The following is a 17783-nucleotide window of genomic DNA, read 5'->3' as shown; positions in this document are numbered from 1 at the left end:
AACAAGTGGACCAAGACCGCTAAAAAGTTGCTTCCAAACAAACGCTGGCGCGGTTCAAATGAAACATGAATGCAACACAGACCAAAGACATGTAAACGAACCAAAAACGCAACAATTTGTCACAAGATGTGACCCTAAAATGGACAGAATGTGCAAGCATACTTGTTTTTTCTCATCATAGACGTGATGTTGAACATCACGGTTCGGTACAGGCATCGGAACCACGTCACAATCTTCGTTTGTGTGTGTGACGGAGGGATTCCTGCCGCTGTTTTGACTCCTTTACACATTTTATAAGCTCTTCACGAGTCCCTTCCCTATGCCTTTAGGCTCTGTGTTAACATGCTAAAATGTATGCTAAGCATACAAGGAGTACTTTCTTTTCTGGTCCAGACCAAACTAACCAAGCGAACTGAACTACAAGTGTGAGCACACCCTAAATCACGCATGTAATGCAGCTTAGTCACCGAACATGTCATGGATTGATGATATAAAACTCCATATGAGTTTCCGTGCATGCGTGCGTCCGTTTTTAACGCGTCTTGACTGTCGTACAGTCTGACATTAATGACAACTGAGATCCTACAGTGGCTACAATGGCTTACAGCGGGGATCATGTTCATACAGTCTGACAAGCAACAATCGTAAGATACTATTATAAACCATACAGTGGGCACCAGTCTTTATTTTAAGTAATCTTGAGGTCTCCTTGGGAATTTGTTAAGGCTCCCTAGCGGGCCCCGGCCCTCTGGTTGTGAACCACTGATTTAAATTCAATTTAAAGGTTCAAATTATTGTAGTTTTAATGTAAATCACTTCTCAAATTCTCAAAACACCTTTCTCAAAAAGAAACTGCATTTTGTGCTTCTAGTCCCTAATCGAGTAGCTTTAATCGTAGCTTTAACTAGTGTTAAAAAGTCACTCATTAGCTGGTGACATACGTTGGTAAAGAAAAAAGGTTACTTATAAAGAGAAGTAGATCAGATTTCTTCCCAGTGACACACTAACGACCCAATGACTCATAAGCATTGTCTGCTTTCATTTAGTCTTACATGAAACATCTTTTATTTGTATTATCTCAAGCAATTTTGAGAAAATAAAACTGAGCAAAGCTTCACAGCTTTCTAAAAGAATCGTTCTCCTATGTAGGCGTGAGAGGAAAGAGGTTTACTGAGAATAGAACAAACATAAACACACAGAGCCTTAGGCAAAATACATCATGTGCTTCCTTCTTCCTCCCAATATCCAAAAACGGACATGATAATTCAGTTTCTATGAGTGTCTATCTATAGTGGACCTTGCATTCACTCTGTAATCTGAACGAGATGCAAACCTGACCTGAAACCTCTTATCTTTCCCCACAGCATCAGCACAAGTTCTGTTGATACTCCACAACACGCAGACTGGAAAGAAACAAAACCTGTTTGGATATGTGGAAAAACTAGATAAGATCTTTGTGACTCGTATTGTGCCTTTGTTGCAATTGTTCAGTGTTGAATTGATCATGTATATCAAATCAAAAAATTCAATTCATGCACTCATGTTTCTCTTCTGTGTCCGGATATTAGTGTTGGCATGATACAATAATCTGTCAACTTTCGAAATATAAATACAAAGATATTATGTTAGGGTGCAACATTTATGAAGGCATAATGTGATCTGTTTGCACTGACATCCTATTCAACTGGCTTCCCACAGGCCAAATCAGGCCCACGTAAGGCTGCCAGATAACTCACCTTGTTCAAAAGTTTGTGTTCAGAAAGATTTTCTAAAGAAATGAATACTTTAATTCAGCAATGACACATTAAATTGATCAAAAGTGTCAGTAAACACTAACCAGTCAGTTTCAAATAATAGATAGATCTGCCATGGTTTACTCAAAATATTAAGCAGCACAACTGTTTTCAAAATTGATAATAAGAAGAAAGGTTTCTTGAGCAGCAAATCAGCATATTAGAATTAATTCTGAAGGATCATGTGACCCTGAAGACTGGAGTGATGATGCTGAAAAATAAGCTTTGCATCACACGAATAAATTATATTTTAAATTGCAACAATATTTCATAATTTGATACAATATTTTTGATCAAATAAATGCAGCTTTGCTGAGCAAAAGAGCATAACACGTCTTTCAAAAACATTGAACATTTTCAAAAAATCTTACCAACCATAAAGTTTTTAATAATAGTGTATTCAGTACCAATACTGCAACTTATTTTCTCCCAGACTTCTTTCCTTATGGTGAAAACCTTTTTTTATGCATGATTAATGCTGTCAATGTCACAGGTGAGAATGAGCATCTCAGCTGTCAATCATCCAGTGTGTCATGTTTACAGTGTCATCACGTCATTCCCCGAGGAAATACCAAGCCAAATGACTTGATGATACTTACATAACATTATATACTTAGTAGTGAAGAGTCATTTAAAGGGCACTCCTGCTTTATAACTGTTAACTGTAAATGTTCTGAATTTCCTGGTAGTTCAAACTGAAAGCTATAAAACCGATGTTTAATATGCATGTCGACAAATACTTTTTTTACGAGTTATTTTGTTGGCCTGCATGCCTTAACAATTTTTTCCATTTGACTTGTTATTAAATTTGAGCACGTCTATTTTATGCATTAAGTCGTTCCTACATGACCTAGCAAACAAATCACACAAATTAGTGCTGCATGAACGGGCCAGTCTTCCAGCACACTGATTCCAATAAAGGTTTTGCTTCCCAATCCCACATGTGAGACTGACTGCACCCCTCAAAGAGCCTTGTAGTGCCTCAGGTCAAAATAACAGACAGGGCCAGAGCTGAGGGTCTCTACTGCCTGAATACACACACACACACACAGGTCTGAAAATATTTTCCTCCCACGGTTATAAAGGTAGACCACAAATGGACAGGCTCAAGGAAAAATATTCTAAATATTTTCTCCACAAGTAGGCTAATTATTTTCTGAATGTGACAAAAACTGCTCCGCTAGTGATGGCCCTGCTCTTATTTGGTATACAAGCTGGAACTCCAGCAATAATGTTGCAGTGCAGATTTTGATAGTAGGATTTCATTAACAGTAAACCCACAAGTCTTCTCTTTTTCTAAATGGTTAATGTTGCATTTCCCTCCCATACACACCCATCTGTCAGTTTATCTCTCGTGACACTAAACAGCAACTAACTTCATTTGCAATATTTGCATTCAGAACACCCCCAGTATCCTATTGGCCACCAAATCAACTCAAGGCCTACGGGCAGAAACAAAAAAAAAATGTCAACTGTAGCGCAAATATGACTGACTGCCATGTGTTGAAACGAAGATTGATAAAACTCGTTCGAATACACTCCACTGCTTACAAGGTTGGTTCGGTTGTGTGTATCCCATAGCGTAGTTGTTGTTGTTGCCACAGCTCATTCCTTACGCAAATACACGTTTCTCAAATACGTTTCCTTACCTGAGAAATTCCTGCAGACAGGTATCGCAGAATCTGTGTCCACATGTGGAAACTTGGACGGGTTCCCTCATTGCTTTGCTACACAGAGGACACTGAAAGCGTCTCTTGGGCTTCTCCAGGAACTTGTAGTCGAACCCCGGCATTGCTGTTTTTTACACTAAGCGTCTATTGAGACTGGCGTTTGTTGTCCTCTGCAATAAGGCGCTGACAGAGCGCGTATATGTAAACTGATATTCACTTGCCAACGACACACAGGCTCGCGCTCCCAAACCGTCGGTATTGTTCCTTCTCAGCTTCCTCTTTCGAGCAACACGGCTCGATCCACCATCAGGATGACAGCTTAAACCCGACGGTCTGTCTGTATGACGAGGCTGTCAATGCAGCGCTCGAGCTCTTTGATGAACCGAGATGATGCGCGCGATGAGACTCATTCACAGCGCCTGTCGTGAAGAACACTGACAGCCTGGAGACAAAGCTCGGATCCCATCTGTTTAGGTATATCAGGCCCCACCCACTATTCACGAGGGAGGAGCCACGTTTAAATCCCTCTCAGCCCCGCACAAATCAGAAGGGCAGGCTTATTTACAGTTGTTTACAGTAATACTGACTGTGAGCGTTATAATGTAGCCAAGTAAGGGATTATTTTAATAGAATTTATGCCAGTAATGACCGGGATTTCTCTTGAGGTCCCTCTCGCAACAAAACGATTTTTGAGGTATGCATGCTTGTAATGTAGCCTATTATCAAGTCAAAATAGGCTAGTAACATGTGGTTACACTTAAAATGTTGTGCACTTAAAAATAAAGGTTTCAAAAGTGGGTTTTTGCAGTAGACTAATGCCACAGAAGAACATTTTTTGGTTTCTCAAAGAATCTTTCAATGAACAGTTCTTTAAATTGTGTGAAGATCAGTTTAAAGAACCCCTTTCCACTTTCCCATGGATGTTAAAGGTTCTTCATGGAACCATTATGTCAATAAAGAACCTTTACTTTTTTGAGCGTATACAAAATCTTTTAAAATGTAAGTGTGCTTATTATGTAAAAAAAATCCCCTTCCCCATTATTCACAGTTGTATTCCTGCCCATTTGTAACATCTGAAGATATTTTTAAAATATTAAATTTAGGCTACATAAATATACACGCAGTATTAGAATATCAATAACGATATAAAAAACGAATAAAGAAGAAAACGTTTATTTATTTATTAAATAACACTCCAAAAGTGTGCATACAAAGGCAATCAATGGTAACAAAAGGTTGCAGAAAGTTATTTGTAAGGCAAACGACTCCCTCTATCGGTGAAAAGCGCACGACATTCGTGCAAGAGCAGACATTACGTCAACAGAACAACAACAACAACAGAAATCATAGAAATAGAGTAAGACAGTTTATTAGAGTAAGACTATGTAATAGCTCGGCTTCATTTGAACATATTAAACTCTCGTAAACGGTGAATATGTTTTGCATGGAAAAGCGCGCGCTACATTAATGACACGCTCTGAGCATCACGTATTGCACAAAAATTACATCATAGCATGATGGACGCACGAGCTCTCGATGGGATTCAACTGAAAATAAAACAAGAATATGCTTTTTAATATGCAATAAACATTAATATGCATTCATATTAGAATTGTTCTAGCTAAAAATAACATTACTAAATAGTTAAATATAATTGTCAATGATTATAAAATAAAATATTATTATTATTCGAAATATAAAGAATATTTTATCCTAAATTATAAATGTATATTTATTATTAAAGCTTTTATTTATTAAAAAAATATTTTGGCCACAAATAAGAACTCCCTTATTATTACTGTCATAATGTCCAGCAGGCATATTTTTATGATATACTTGCAATTAGGTGGAAACATAAGCAGCACTTTATTATCTTGACAAAAATAATTTTGCCTTTTTTTCTTCCATTCAGTCCGGCCTCAGTGAGGAATCAGGCATTATTTAACATACTACATATTTATGATTCATTTGAACCTAATTCAGTCTAATTTATGTACACAAAATATGTAATACTGCAAATAGAGAATTAGTGCAATTCTGCTGTTATAAGTAAACAGTTACTTACATTTGTTAAAAAAAAAAGCTTTACATACAGTAGCTGGAAATCATGTTACATTGTAAACGCAACTGCATGGCTTATAATTCTCAGAGGCGACAGTCTCGCGTCCAATCCCTCAATCCTTATTCCTCTTCTTCGGAGTGTGTGGAGGAATTTGGGCAGAGGCAGCGCTGTCACTTTGAAACAGGCTCTTCAAAAAATGCTGAGGAAAGGAGAGAAATGATGAGTAAGAATATAGTCACTCTGTTTTAAGGACTGATGAGAGAACAATGACAACAACATTTGTAATGTCAAATCAACAATAGATAATTGCAACAAATACATTACAATAAATGCCTAGATTCTGTAAACATTAGTATTAGGGCTGCACGATTTGGGGAAAATGTCATATTGCGATAATTGAGGTCAATATTGCGATTACGATTGCGATATGCGATATAATAAACAAATGGTTGCATGAGTCAACTTGCTTGGTTCTCAAGGAAAATAAATGCACACACAGATTAGTGATAATCAGCCTAAAGAAAAAAGTTCTTAAGTCAAGAGCAGTGAGTGTTTTTCTCTGTTCCCTTTGTTCTTTGATTAACTTTAGCGACAGATTTTTTTTTTTTATTGCATTTTAACAAGAACAAAACATAATTTACATACAAGAGTACATATAACCATACATGCCAGGGGTAAAGAAAAATAATAATAATTAAAAAAATTAAAAAAAAGAAAAAAATAATAACTTTAGCGACCTGTGTACTGTCCCTTTAAGACCAGCCGCTGTCAGAGACGCAGATCTCACACGCGCCTCATTCTTTCACGAGTAATCACAACTCTTCGTGTTCATCATAAGACTACTCTTATGTTATGAAGACACTCGACAAAAATACATTTTGGCATAATTGTGTGTGTTATTGTTCGTTCAAGCTCGAAAGAGAACTGTATTCTGTCGTGCTGTTTTGTGCGCACGCACGATATTAGCGCGAGTCTTTCTGTCTGTCACACTCAGGACATTCACAGGCAGCACGTTCATTTGGCATACATGTGTGTTGTTCGTTCTACCGCGAAAGAGAACTTGATACTGGCGCGCATCTGTGTGTGTGTGTGTGTGTGTGTGTGTCAGGAGGACATTCACAGGCGGCTCGTTCTTTTTTGTCTGATCGCGCATGAATGGTTTTAAAGCATTTGCATTAATAAGTGCGTTGACAGCGCTAATTTGTTTATTTAATATAAAATCGCAGCATTTTGCGTCATATAATCGCGTAGACTTGACATCGCGATTGCGATTGCGATACGATTAATCGTGCAGCACTAATTAGTATAAGTAATTATAGCTGCACATTACGTTTCACGGCCAACAGTGTGTTTCCATGGCAACAAGCCACTGACGTGACAGTGAAAGGGTGGCTCTCGTCGAGCTGCACTGTCTTTGGTATCCCAGAATCCTCCTCTTTCCTTCCAAGTCGACCACGTGCCCCTTTACCCCAGGTGTACACATCCCCCTCTGCCGAATGAAGGAGCAGAACATTTACTCACAATTCTGCACACAATTTGGCTGAATAACATCTTTGTCAGTCTATTTCTCTGCATGTCAGATCCTGTGAGAATCATGAATGAACAAAGACAACATGAAACAATGAAGGTCTTCAGAGTCTTCTAAGCCTCTGGGACACAGTTGGGGTTACATGCTGACCTTTAGTCACGTGTCACATTAATTAACCTACCTGCCCCCACTAGAGCACATTCTGCTTGATAGCAGCCTTGTCTGGGATGCATTGCATTTATTTTGAACTGATGTAGTTTGGTTTCCAGTTCAATGTCTATCCCAGTATCAATATATATATATATATATATATATATATATTATTTAGTTTTTTCTCTGTTTTAGGACCATTACATTCCTTTGTATTGCGACAAACATTTCCCTCCAATTGTCATTAACAATGCAAAACAAAATGGGTAACAAAAAGTCTAAAGTTCGATGACCAACTTTAGACATTCTAACTATAAGTAACTTTCCGACTACATGTCAACTTATTCTACTTACACGAACCCTTACACCTATAACCCTAACCTAACAGTTAACTAACAGTCTACTAATACTCTAATGAGAGTTAGCTGACATGTAGATGCAAAGTTACTTATACTTAGTAGAATGTCTAAAATGGACCGAAATCAAAATAAATGATTAGCATTTTTTAGGCTTTTGTTGAATTGATACTGTTATATATAAAAACCAAAGCCAAGAGGTTTTGACCCATGCTGGATTGGATGTAACATCAGATTTACCAATAAACATTAAACCTGAATGGTTTAAAATAGCTTTTCAAAATTAGAGGGTTAAAATACATTGTATTACAATACTTGTTCACACTATAATACTATAAAAATGACTGCATTACAATAAGTACAATACAAACTTATTAATCATGGGTGAAAAATCAGGATCATCATGTCTGGATGCATTGCAGTAATGAAAATTGGGGTGGAAGAATACTTTGTTGTCATGAAAAGATTCATGACAATACAATTTAAAAAATCTTAATTCTCCTAAAAATAGGCTTCATCAGACTTCAATGTGACCTGTTTTGTGAGATTCACTAGTATACGTCTTGTTTACCTGCTCCAATAGCCAGAGAGAACGCATCGCCACACGCGGCCATGGTGATTCCCTGCAGTCCTGAGACTTGATAGGGCACTCGACTGGTTCTGCGGGAACTGCAGCCAAGCTGCCCATGCTGGTTACTGCCGAAGGTGAAGCACTGACCTTTCTCTGCATTTAGGGCACATACTCATAGACTGTGAGTCGGTCCTCAGTCTAAATCAAAACAGCACATTGAGTTGTAATGTGAATGAAGTGCTCTGACCTGTGACTGCGACAGAGTGCGCTGTGCCGATGTCTACATAAACAATCTTCTCAACATTTAGAGGAGCAGACTGGACAGGCTGGAACGTGTGGACCTCCTCCACCTGACAGTGAGATGAGGGCTCCTCTGTGCCTGAGACCTTATCCAAACCCAGCTTGTTAAATCTGCATTTAAGATGGTTATTTATTCATTCAAATATCACTTTAGCAACTCTCTGTGAAAAGTATTGAATGTGTACAATACATTTTTTAATTGTCGTTAACATTCAATTAAGTGTCAATCAGTGTTCTTTTTTTAAAGTATGCAACAGTGTACTTCTTTTTCACAAAGAGCAATAGGTTTATTCTGAAAATCTGCTCTAAAGGTGATGATACACAGGGCAACTTTTTGAGCAATGTTGCCGTCAACGGGCAACCAGATGAGACACAAGGCCCACGACTGATAAAAATGATCCAGATAGAAATGTATTGCCAATTTTCAATGGGAAAGTGCCCAAGCAACAATCGCTCTGCAAGATTGCCCAGCAACATTGCTCAAAAAGTTGACCTGTGTATCATCAACTTAAGTCTGTAAGGGTCATAAACAACGATATTTAGCACTCAGATGGTGCGGCTGACAGGGTGTGACTGTTATTTAAAATATGGTCATTGTGTTGGTCATTTCCTGTGATGAAATGTCTTCATAATTCACAGTCTTTTCAAATGCTGAAGCAGGAATGAGGAGTGTTAACTCCCTAAACTGGTTTGGCAATCTGTGAAAATCTGCCTAACATAAGCAAAACTGCTTAGCAAGACATTCATGGAGATTTTATTTTATTTTTTTACATTTTGAGATGCATTATTATTTATAATTGCAATTAGACTCATACCAGGCTTTTGAAAATTCTAATTTGAGGCTCATTAACCAGCAACATGTCAAAATATATAGACACATTTGGGAATCTGTGACAGTCAACACCTCAACCAACCACATGCCGTCTGAAGCTTTGGTAAATGATGATGCTGCCTTAAAGTCATGAGCACATGATGTCATCATTACTAATGGGAAATCTGGGTTTTCTATGAGCCCTATTTTTCTGTCTTAAAGACGATTAAAGAATTGTGTCAGTAGCAAATTTGAACTGGAATTTTTTTTTTATTAATGCTGATTATATAATGTACATACTTTGAACTAAATATCCACATTACCCATGATTCAATGTGGAAGACCAAAAATAAATATAGTAAATAATAAATAAATTTAAATAAATAATGATTTACAGTGCATTTTGTTGCAATGCTAGGAAAAGTTTTAGGAAGTGAAAAAGAGAGAAAGAGATAATATATATAAGTAAAAGAGAGAAATAGTGAGTATATATGTATATATATGTATGTATATATATATATATATATATATATATATATATATATATATATATATATATATATATATATATATATATATATATATATATATATGTACCGTTTAAAAGTTTGGGGTCAGTAAAAAAAATGTAATCGTTTTATTCGCAAAGACGTAATAAATTTTAATGCTACAAAAGATTTAAAGATTTCTATTTCAAATAATCACTGTTCTTTTAAGCTTTCTATTCAAAGAATAATGATTAAAAAAAATTCACAGTTTCCACAAAAATATATTAAGCAGCACAACTGTTTTCAACATTGATAATAATAAGACAAGTTTCTTGAGCAGCAAATCAGCATATTAGAATGATTTCTGAAGGATCATGTGACACTGAAGACTGGAGTAATGATGCTGAAAATTCAGCTTTTGGATCACAGGAATAAATTACACTTAAAAATATATTCAAAAAGGAAACATTTATTTTTCATTGTAATAATATTTTTTTAAGTTTTTATTTAAGTTTTGTTAAATGTTATGAATAAATAAATAGAGCTTTGGTGAAAATAAGAGACTTCCTTCAAAAACATTAAAAAAATTTACTGACCCCAAGCTTTTGAGTATTATATCTATATAAATATAAATGAAATATAAGCATCCAGCCAAAATCACTTGAACAGACATTACTCCAGTTTTCCCAATGTAATATAATATGTTTTATTAAAGTAATATGATATTTTTCATACTGTTTTTGTACATAATGAACTGTGAGAAGACATATGGAGTACCTGTTGTTCCCAGAGGCCAGGATCTGGTGCTGTGTGCTCATGATCATGGAGCAGTCCACCCCACACAGCACACGCTGGGCTTCAAAATCAGCGGGCAAACTCACCTGCTGCGGAGAGTTGTGGCAATCTAGAGTGGCCAAACCAAGCCGGCCTGTCAAACAGAGACATAATACAGAGTGAGTGTGGCGGAGAGAGAGAACGAGAACGATGGAGCACAAAATGCCAGGTCTGCCTGGAGGCGCTGCTGCTGCTGTCTGCAAGAGTACAAAGGGAAACACAAAGAAACACAGTATTCAAGTGACAAGTGATGTTGCTCATTTACCGTTGTCTCCTCGCCCCCAGGAGAAAACCTCTCGCTCATTGGTAACTGCCAGAACGTGGGATGCTCCACAGGACACTTGGACCAACTCATAACCCAGAAGAGCCTCTACTATCTTGGGCTGAATACAAAGACAAGAACATGGAGAACTATGAGTATAATTAACACTAGATTTTCACATTTTGTAAAGAAAACACTAGAGGTGTCCTGATTTTGTTGATCCTGGAACAACATTCCTGTCCGGAAATTGAATCCTAACCATATCCCTATCCTTAAGCCTAACCCTAAAATTATCCCTAAAATCAGAGGGAAATGGTAGGTAAATAACACTGATGTAGAAGCTTCCAACCCTGGTTGTAAACCTAAACTTGACATAAACTGTAAACTTGTCCCTCAAATCTGATTGGTTGATTGGAATGTTGTTCCAGGATCAACAAAAATGTTGATCCAGGAACATGTTGCACTTGGTGAAATCGGGATTTTGCTGATGGCAGTTTTGGGACAGCCATTGTTTTCACATAAATGTATTTTATCTCTACATTAATTTTTTTAAATGTCTATTTTATTATAATTATAACATTCATTATTATTTATTTTTGATTTAATACTAATATGTAATTTGTTTATTTTTTTTTATTTTTTTTACACCTATAAAGACAAGCTTTCTTTAGAAAAATCTAATGTGCAATAATAGTGTAAGACTGAAAATACTGGTCGAGGCCCGGTCTATGGACCTCCCCCATGCGGCCTCACTTCCTCTCGGAAAACAACTAGGAACTCACACAAGAACATGGTTTAATGTGAATGTTTATCATTGATTGTTATGTTTTTGTTATGTTAATGTCTCAAAGCGAGTGATACAGATATCTCATATCCAGATAGATCAAATAAAAGGTAATAAGGTTTATAGAAGTTTAGAGAAAACTGGTTCAGAGCCATTTGAGGGTGGTCTCCCCCATCCCCCATGTCACCTGCATTTGAGGGTGGTCGCCCCCATCCCCCATGTCACCTGGTCAAACAGGATAAAAGAAGGTGTTCGCCCTCTCTCTGGTCTCTTCTTTGCTGGACGTGAATGGAATAGGTGGTCTTTCTCTCTCTCTCTCTCTCTCTCTCTCTCTCTCTCTCTCTCTCTCTCTCTCTCTCTCTCTCTCTCTTTCCCTTTCTCTCTCTCTCTCTTTATCTCAGGTAGGCTACAAGCTGGGTAAGATTATTTGGTGTAACCAATGTATAACCATGTTCTAGATATTTGAATTGATTGTGGAATTGATCTCTGATATCTGAAATATTAAATCGTTACATGTGATTATTCTAACTGATTCTGACATTGTTCATTTAATGGTTAAAAGGAATAGTCATACATTCGCTCACTTTTAGTGAGGCACAGATGTTATTAAAACATTTCATTTATGGAGTCAGATGAAGTAATGAGTAAATACATATGATCAATGTCTTACAAATTTAACCAACCAATACTTTGCATGAGTGAGGACAGAACACGTGATACCTTCCCCGTGTATTGGCGAACCGGCAATTGGACCAATATATCGGGCCTTACAATAGCTGTAAATTATACAGTTATTATAACCATACAGGAAACTATTAGTTATTTAAGTATTATATACTATTATAGTATTTATTCATATTTAATTTTTCAGTTTTCATTTAAATTTTAGGTTAATTTAATCTTGTTATGTGCTTTTAGTTGTTTTTTATATTTATATTAGCTTAATTTTAGTACTTGAACTTATTTTATTTAATTAATTTGATTTGTCTAAGTTTTTCATCTAATATTCATATTTAATTTTCAATTAACACAGTTTTTTTTTTTCATTTTAGTTTCAGTAAACAATGAGAACTCTCTCACACTGATCCCAGGCCAGCGGATCATCTTTATTTTTGAGTCCTGAGGTCAATACTTAAGGTCAGTTTGTTTAAATCCTTAGCTTCCCTGAGAAAGCATCTCTAAATATACCATTGCAAAAAAAAAATCATCTAAATCTACCTGTGTCACATCGTTGAAGCTCCCATGTCCGAGACAACCATTGCTTCCACTTCCAAACGTCATGATTATACCTCTGTCTGCAGAACCGAAAGCAAATTAGGCAGATTGTAGTTGCTCTTGCATATAAACAAAGAATTAAACAACAATTGTTTCTCCGTCAGTGCAAACCGCTGCACAAGAAGAGCAACTGAGCTGGAAGTCAAGCTCTTTAATCCTCTATATCTGCTGGGGACTAATGATTCCCCTGCAGAGACGAATAGTTATAGCATATCCTTTACTCTAGAGCAGACAAATGTACACCGCTGTGCTACAATGCCAGGGGACAAGAGATTAGCTTTTGCAGTGTGAACAAATGCTGCTTAATGAGCTCTGTAGGAAGAATAGTCTAAAGGGGTGATTACATCCTCCTTTCATCCGTTTTTCATTTTATCGCAAACGTTTAAATCACTTTGTGCTTAATTTTGCAGAGACATGTCCACTTTGCAGCTTCAGTCTAAGAACTGCCCACTTAGGCAGTTTGATGGACATGTAAAGTGACTAAACCTTGTTTGTCTTGGTTGTGTTGATAGGGCCGGTTGATTCTGAAATCGATGATGCCACAACCTGCTCGGAAAATTCTGGATTATAAGAAGCATACCTGTTAGACAGGTGGTGAAGAGATCACCACATGAGACAGATTTGATCGTGACACCAGACTGTCCCTCCAGGAAGCGGGAGATAAACTGGGGCTGCATCTGCTCAACAGCACCGGGCAGAGTGGGCTCAGTGGATCCAACCGAGGGGGCCTGGCATAGAGTCAAGCCGAAGTAAAAATTAAAAACGGAAATAAAACATGATTGATACTCAAGAAAAATCATCATCTCACCTCCCATGTGATGAGCCTCCCAGATTTGGTGATGCCCATCTTCTGTGTGCGGCCCAGGGACACTTGTATAACCTCTGTGTTTAACATGGGCAGACGCAGAGGAATGGAAATGCCACTGCCCCAGGTGTACACTGAAGATAAAGGCAATGGGTGCATCATCTTTGTTGAAGTTAGACAGGACAGTCCTCCTAGTAGATGAAATGGAACAAATGGCACCAGAAAATCCTCATGCTGACAGTCAAACCAGCAGAGCTAAATGAAAGCTTACTATGAACTCCAAACCTGATGTTTAATCAGCAAGGCCCAGGTTGGATTAATAAAATATTCGATGATGCTTTAAAACATAACATTAGTAAATAAGACAATATTTAGGGAAATAACACCCCACCTCTGGTTCTGGAACTGGTCACGCGTCCACCAGGTCTTCCATGAGGGCCCGTCTGTGCAGTAGAAAGTGGCTTTTCTATTCTAAAAAGAGAATAATTTAATCCATTTAGTAGCCAAACAAAGTGCATAAGTGCATTTACAATACTTAAAGTGTACAACTAAATGCGATAAAATGCTACCTGCGCATTTTGACGTTGCCTATATCAGTGTAAAGATTGAGCAATGGCCTAATGCAGATGGGATGAGCCATTATCTCATTGAGCTGGGGTCTTTTGGATGGGTCCAGATTCAGCATGTTGAGAATTAGTTGTCTCAACTCTGGGCTGTAACGATCTGAAATGGGGGCAAATGTGCCACTCATGATCTTCAGCACCAAGGCTGGCAGGTTCTGGAAACAGAGAAGTTGCTTAGCTTGTCATTCAACATTATTGTAATTTGCGATGTTTTCAAAATTAAGACAACCAGAAAATAAGAAAATATGTCTTACTGCTGCCTCAAAAGCTCTCTTGAGACTAGCAAGCTCATAAAGCACACAGCCTAGGGCCCAAATGTCACTCTTCTGGTTGTATGGCTTTCCTTCACAAAGTTCTGGAGAGATATAACACGGTGTCCCCACAACCTGTCATGAGAAGGAGGATCTGGACTGTAACTAAATCGCATGCTGTCAAACTCAAAGCATTGCGGAAGTACAGACAATTTTGTTACTTACAGTATAAGCTTTGCTCTTGCTAACAAGAATTTTTGAGATGCCAAAGTCTCCTATTTTGACTATCATCTGGTGCTTGTCTAGGAGTATGTTCTGGGTTTTGAGGTCCCGGTGTAGGATGAGTTTATTGTGCACATGATAAAGGGCCAGTAAGATCTGAACAAAGAAATGTAATATTGTATCCTCATCTAACAAGGAGTTGCAGCGTTTCTGTATGTAATCAGCCAGGGTTCCACCTAGGATAATCATAAAGAGAAAAATGATAACAGATCCTAAGGTTATTGAACCATAATTCAAAATGCTTATTATATTACCTATTTTATTATATTTTGCATAAAGAAAATGATTGTCCATCATATTTTGTTTAAAAATATGTTGTGACATTACTGTGATGACACTTTTTTTGTATTAAAAGAAAAACAGATTAAAGGCTTTAAAACAAATTTTTTATTTTTATTTTTGCATCACAGTAATAAATATTATGAACTTTGTCCCTGACTTAAACTGTAGGAACACACGTCAAAAGGTGAGTGAAGAAAGTGTATACCTGGAGCATATTCCATAGCGATCATTAGCGCCTTGTCCTCCAGGAAGTTTTCATAATACTCAATTATGTTGGGGTGGCTGAGTAACTTGAGGACTTGGCATTCATTCTGGGCCGCGAGACGTTCATCACGGGACATCTGCTCAACTGGGATTTCCTTCAAGATCACCAGCGCGCCATCGGTGCGTCTGCGACAAAGGTGCACTATCCTGTATCAGATAAAAAGTCAGGATGCAGGTCAATGTGTGGATTTCAATTTCAAGTTTAACAGCTGAATTTAAAGTCGAACAATTTTAGGTTTCAGGATAGAGGTTGAAATAACAGGTTAAAGTGTACTGACGAATGTACTGACAAGCATAATGTCTTTACTTGTATGTTGTGTATTTACTTTTGTAATGATGAATTTAGAACTTAGGCAACACTTTATTTTAAGGTGACCTTGTTACAGTGTAATTACACAAATTTAAAGTAATATGAATTAACTACATGTACTCACTATAGGGTTAGGGTTAGTTGCTTGTAATTATGCATCATTGTTATTACTATAGTAAGTGCATGTAACTTCAGTAATTACGCCAGCTTAAAATAAAGTGTTACCGAATTTAGTTTAGTTAACTTTAAATTAGTGCTGTCTAATCGATTTATTTCGAATTTTAACACACTAGTTAAAATTGCAATCAAGTATGTGTCACAAGTAGCTGCACAATAGTAGTGCACGATACAAAAATACACATGTCTTTAATACAAAAACTCACAGTACAGGCAGAAAAAACTCTTGAATCACTGGAGAAACAAACCACTAACATTTTAAATGTACTTTATAGTAAAACTGTTAATATGACATTATCAGTGCACTTTTTAAGTGTATTGAGGTGTGCTAAGAAACTGTCATGACAGTGCACTCTTTAAGTACACTTAAGATGCCTTTTATTTCATTAGTATTATAGGCCTATTACCTACAAGTACAGTTTTTAAATACTTTGCGTTACTTTTAAGATTTGAAGTACGCTACAAGTATCCAGTCAATCCAATTTAATGCACTTCTTTTACCACAAGGTTGTGGTTTGATCAGTTTCAAAAGCTAATAAGACCTTTACTTTTTTATTTACTTAGCCTACTTTACTTAAATACAAATAAATGTTCAAACATTTTTACTTCTCCAATGTTTTTTTTACGCTAGAAACTTTGAATTTTGAGTAGGCAACAATTTTCACACAGAACAGTAGCCTACCCACACTTTAACTTAGCCTATAAGTGAGAAAGTGTCATTTCTAAGTATTTATCCGTTAAGATTCTAAAGTTCGATAGTAATTCCATTAGGAAAGCTGTAAACATTCCAGGGAAGCTTAAAACGAGTAGGGCAAGCTACTCATTGCCCAACAGTTCTTTTTTTCCATTCGAAAGGGAGAGTTTTCAAACTCTTAATGCAACTGTAACTCGTTGAATAGGGTGATAATGGCTGTGTAACTGTACTGATGGAATGCGGAAACGCGAGACAGTGATGCGCTGTATATTCCGCTACAGCTCGCGCTCATTCTGAGAGGAGAGCTGCAGATTTAAAGCTCTTCAACTGAGTTCCTCAAGTAAAACTTCTACCGAGTTTAGAGCGTACAATAATATTTTTGTAACTCAACTAGTTCAAACAGACGAGTGCACATCACTAAAACCATTTCGCGAACCAATAACTCGTTCGTTGTTTTATTTACCCGAATGCTCCTCTGCCGACCACTTTAATCTTCTCGTACTTCTCCATGTTTTCTGGATTCTAAACGCGCCCCGTCACTATAGGCAACACTTCCTGTACCCCTACAGAGTTCTAGAGGGGACAAAACACAGCAAATGAGCAGGGGGAACTGACTCTGACACCAGGGTTATGTTACTTAAAGTGAAGTTTGTGTTCAGTTATTACCCAGCTTAAAAAAAAAAAAGTTTGCTAGTATAGGGTAGGGGAGAGCGGGGCACAAAGTAACGCTTTTTGACTTTCTCAGTTTGTGTAAATCTACTTATGGTTCGGACTCGGAGTATTTATTTTTTTCCCACATTAATTTCCCACATGTCTAGAACAATTATGTGGTTTTGTTTTATTAATACAGTATATACTTTTTTTCTTGATATACCCCGAAAGAATGGAAGTGAAATGTGACAACATGCCCCATAGGTGGGGTACATTGTAGCATGTGAGGGGCACATTGTAACATTACCATATGACAGCTTAAAATGTTATCTGATCGAAAAAAAAAGACAAACTAAAATATTTTCTAAATAAAATACAATTATTAACTTTTTCATATAAAATAATGGCATTTTTTAATAATTAAATATAAACAAATTTTTGAGTTTTGACTACGAACACAGCTATACAACATAGTTCAAAACAAATAAATAATTAGTCATTTCTGAACATTGACTCTCAGTCTTTATTCACCTTTTTCTCATGTTTTCTCAATAGAATTA

The 17783-nt window shown here is 36.9% G+C and overlaps 3 protein-coding genes across 3 annotated transcripts in view; all 3 read right to left on the bottom strand.

Moving 5' to 3' along the window:
• traf4a (tnf receptor-associated factor 4a) overlaps positions 1-3999 on the bottom strand; it is a 39211-nt gene extending 35212 nt beyond the window's left edge. The window contains exon 1 of the mRNA XM_084419472.1: positions 3443-3999. Coding sequence (XP_084275598.1) covers positions 3443-3585 — 143 coding nt within the window. The 5' untranslated portion in view covers positions 3586-3999. The remainder of the gene's footprint in view (positions 1-3442) is intronic.
• The window catches only part of mrm3a (mitochondrial rRNA methyltransferase 3a), a 526058-nt gene that overhangs the window by 291079 nt on the left and 217196 nt on the right, over positions 1-17783 (bottom strand). The gene's annotated exons all lie outside the window — the stretch shown is intronic.
• nek8 (NIMA-related kinase 8) lies at positions 4665-17118 on the bottom strand. The gene is made up of 15 exons (XM_084418322.1): positions 17036-17118; positions 15333-15538; positions 14789-15021; positions 14567-14698; positions 14259-14467; positions 14081-14160; positions 13693-13880; positions 13465-13612; positions 12828-12904; positions 10829-10946; positions 10507-10657; positions 8378-8541; positions 8131-8283; positions 6856-7014; positions 4665-5724 (listed from the first exon to the last, which is right to left on the bottom strand). Exons 1-15 carry the CDS (start codon positions 17080-17082, stop codon positions 5696-5698), a joined length of 2094 nt encoding a protein of 697 aa, XP_084274448.1. The 5' UTR covers positions 17083-17118; the 3' UTR covers positions 4665-5695.

The sequence above is a fragment of the Rutilus rutilus genome (assembly GCF_951802725.1).
Source record: "Rutilus rutilus genome assembly, chromosome: 9".
Classification (NCBI taxonomy): domain Eukaryota; kingdom Metazoa; phylum Chordata; class Actinopteri; order Cypriniformes; family Leuciscidae; genus Rutilus; species Rutilus rutilus.
This window is presented reverse-complemented; position numbering and strand designations above follow the sequence as displayed.

Bases quoted from the DNA above. Each gene is read 5' to 3' on its own strand.
- nek8 (XM_084418322.1), bottom strand. From the start codon at position 17,082: ATGGAGAAGTACGAGAAGATTAAAGTGGTCGGCAGAGGAGCATTCGG. The intron at 15,539-17,035 runs GTAAATAAAACA...TATCTGATACAG, and splicing joins GTCGGCAGAGGAGCATTCGG to GATAGTGCACCTTTGTCGCA. The intron at 7,015-8,130 runs GTAAACAAGACG...TTCATTCGGCAG, and splicing joins CTCTCTGGCTATTGGAGCAG to AGGGGGATGTGTACACCTGG.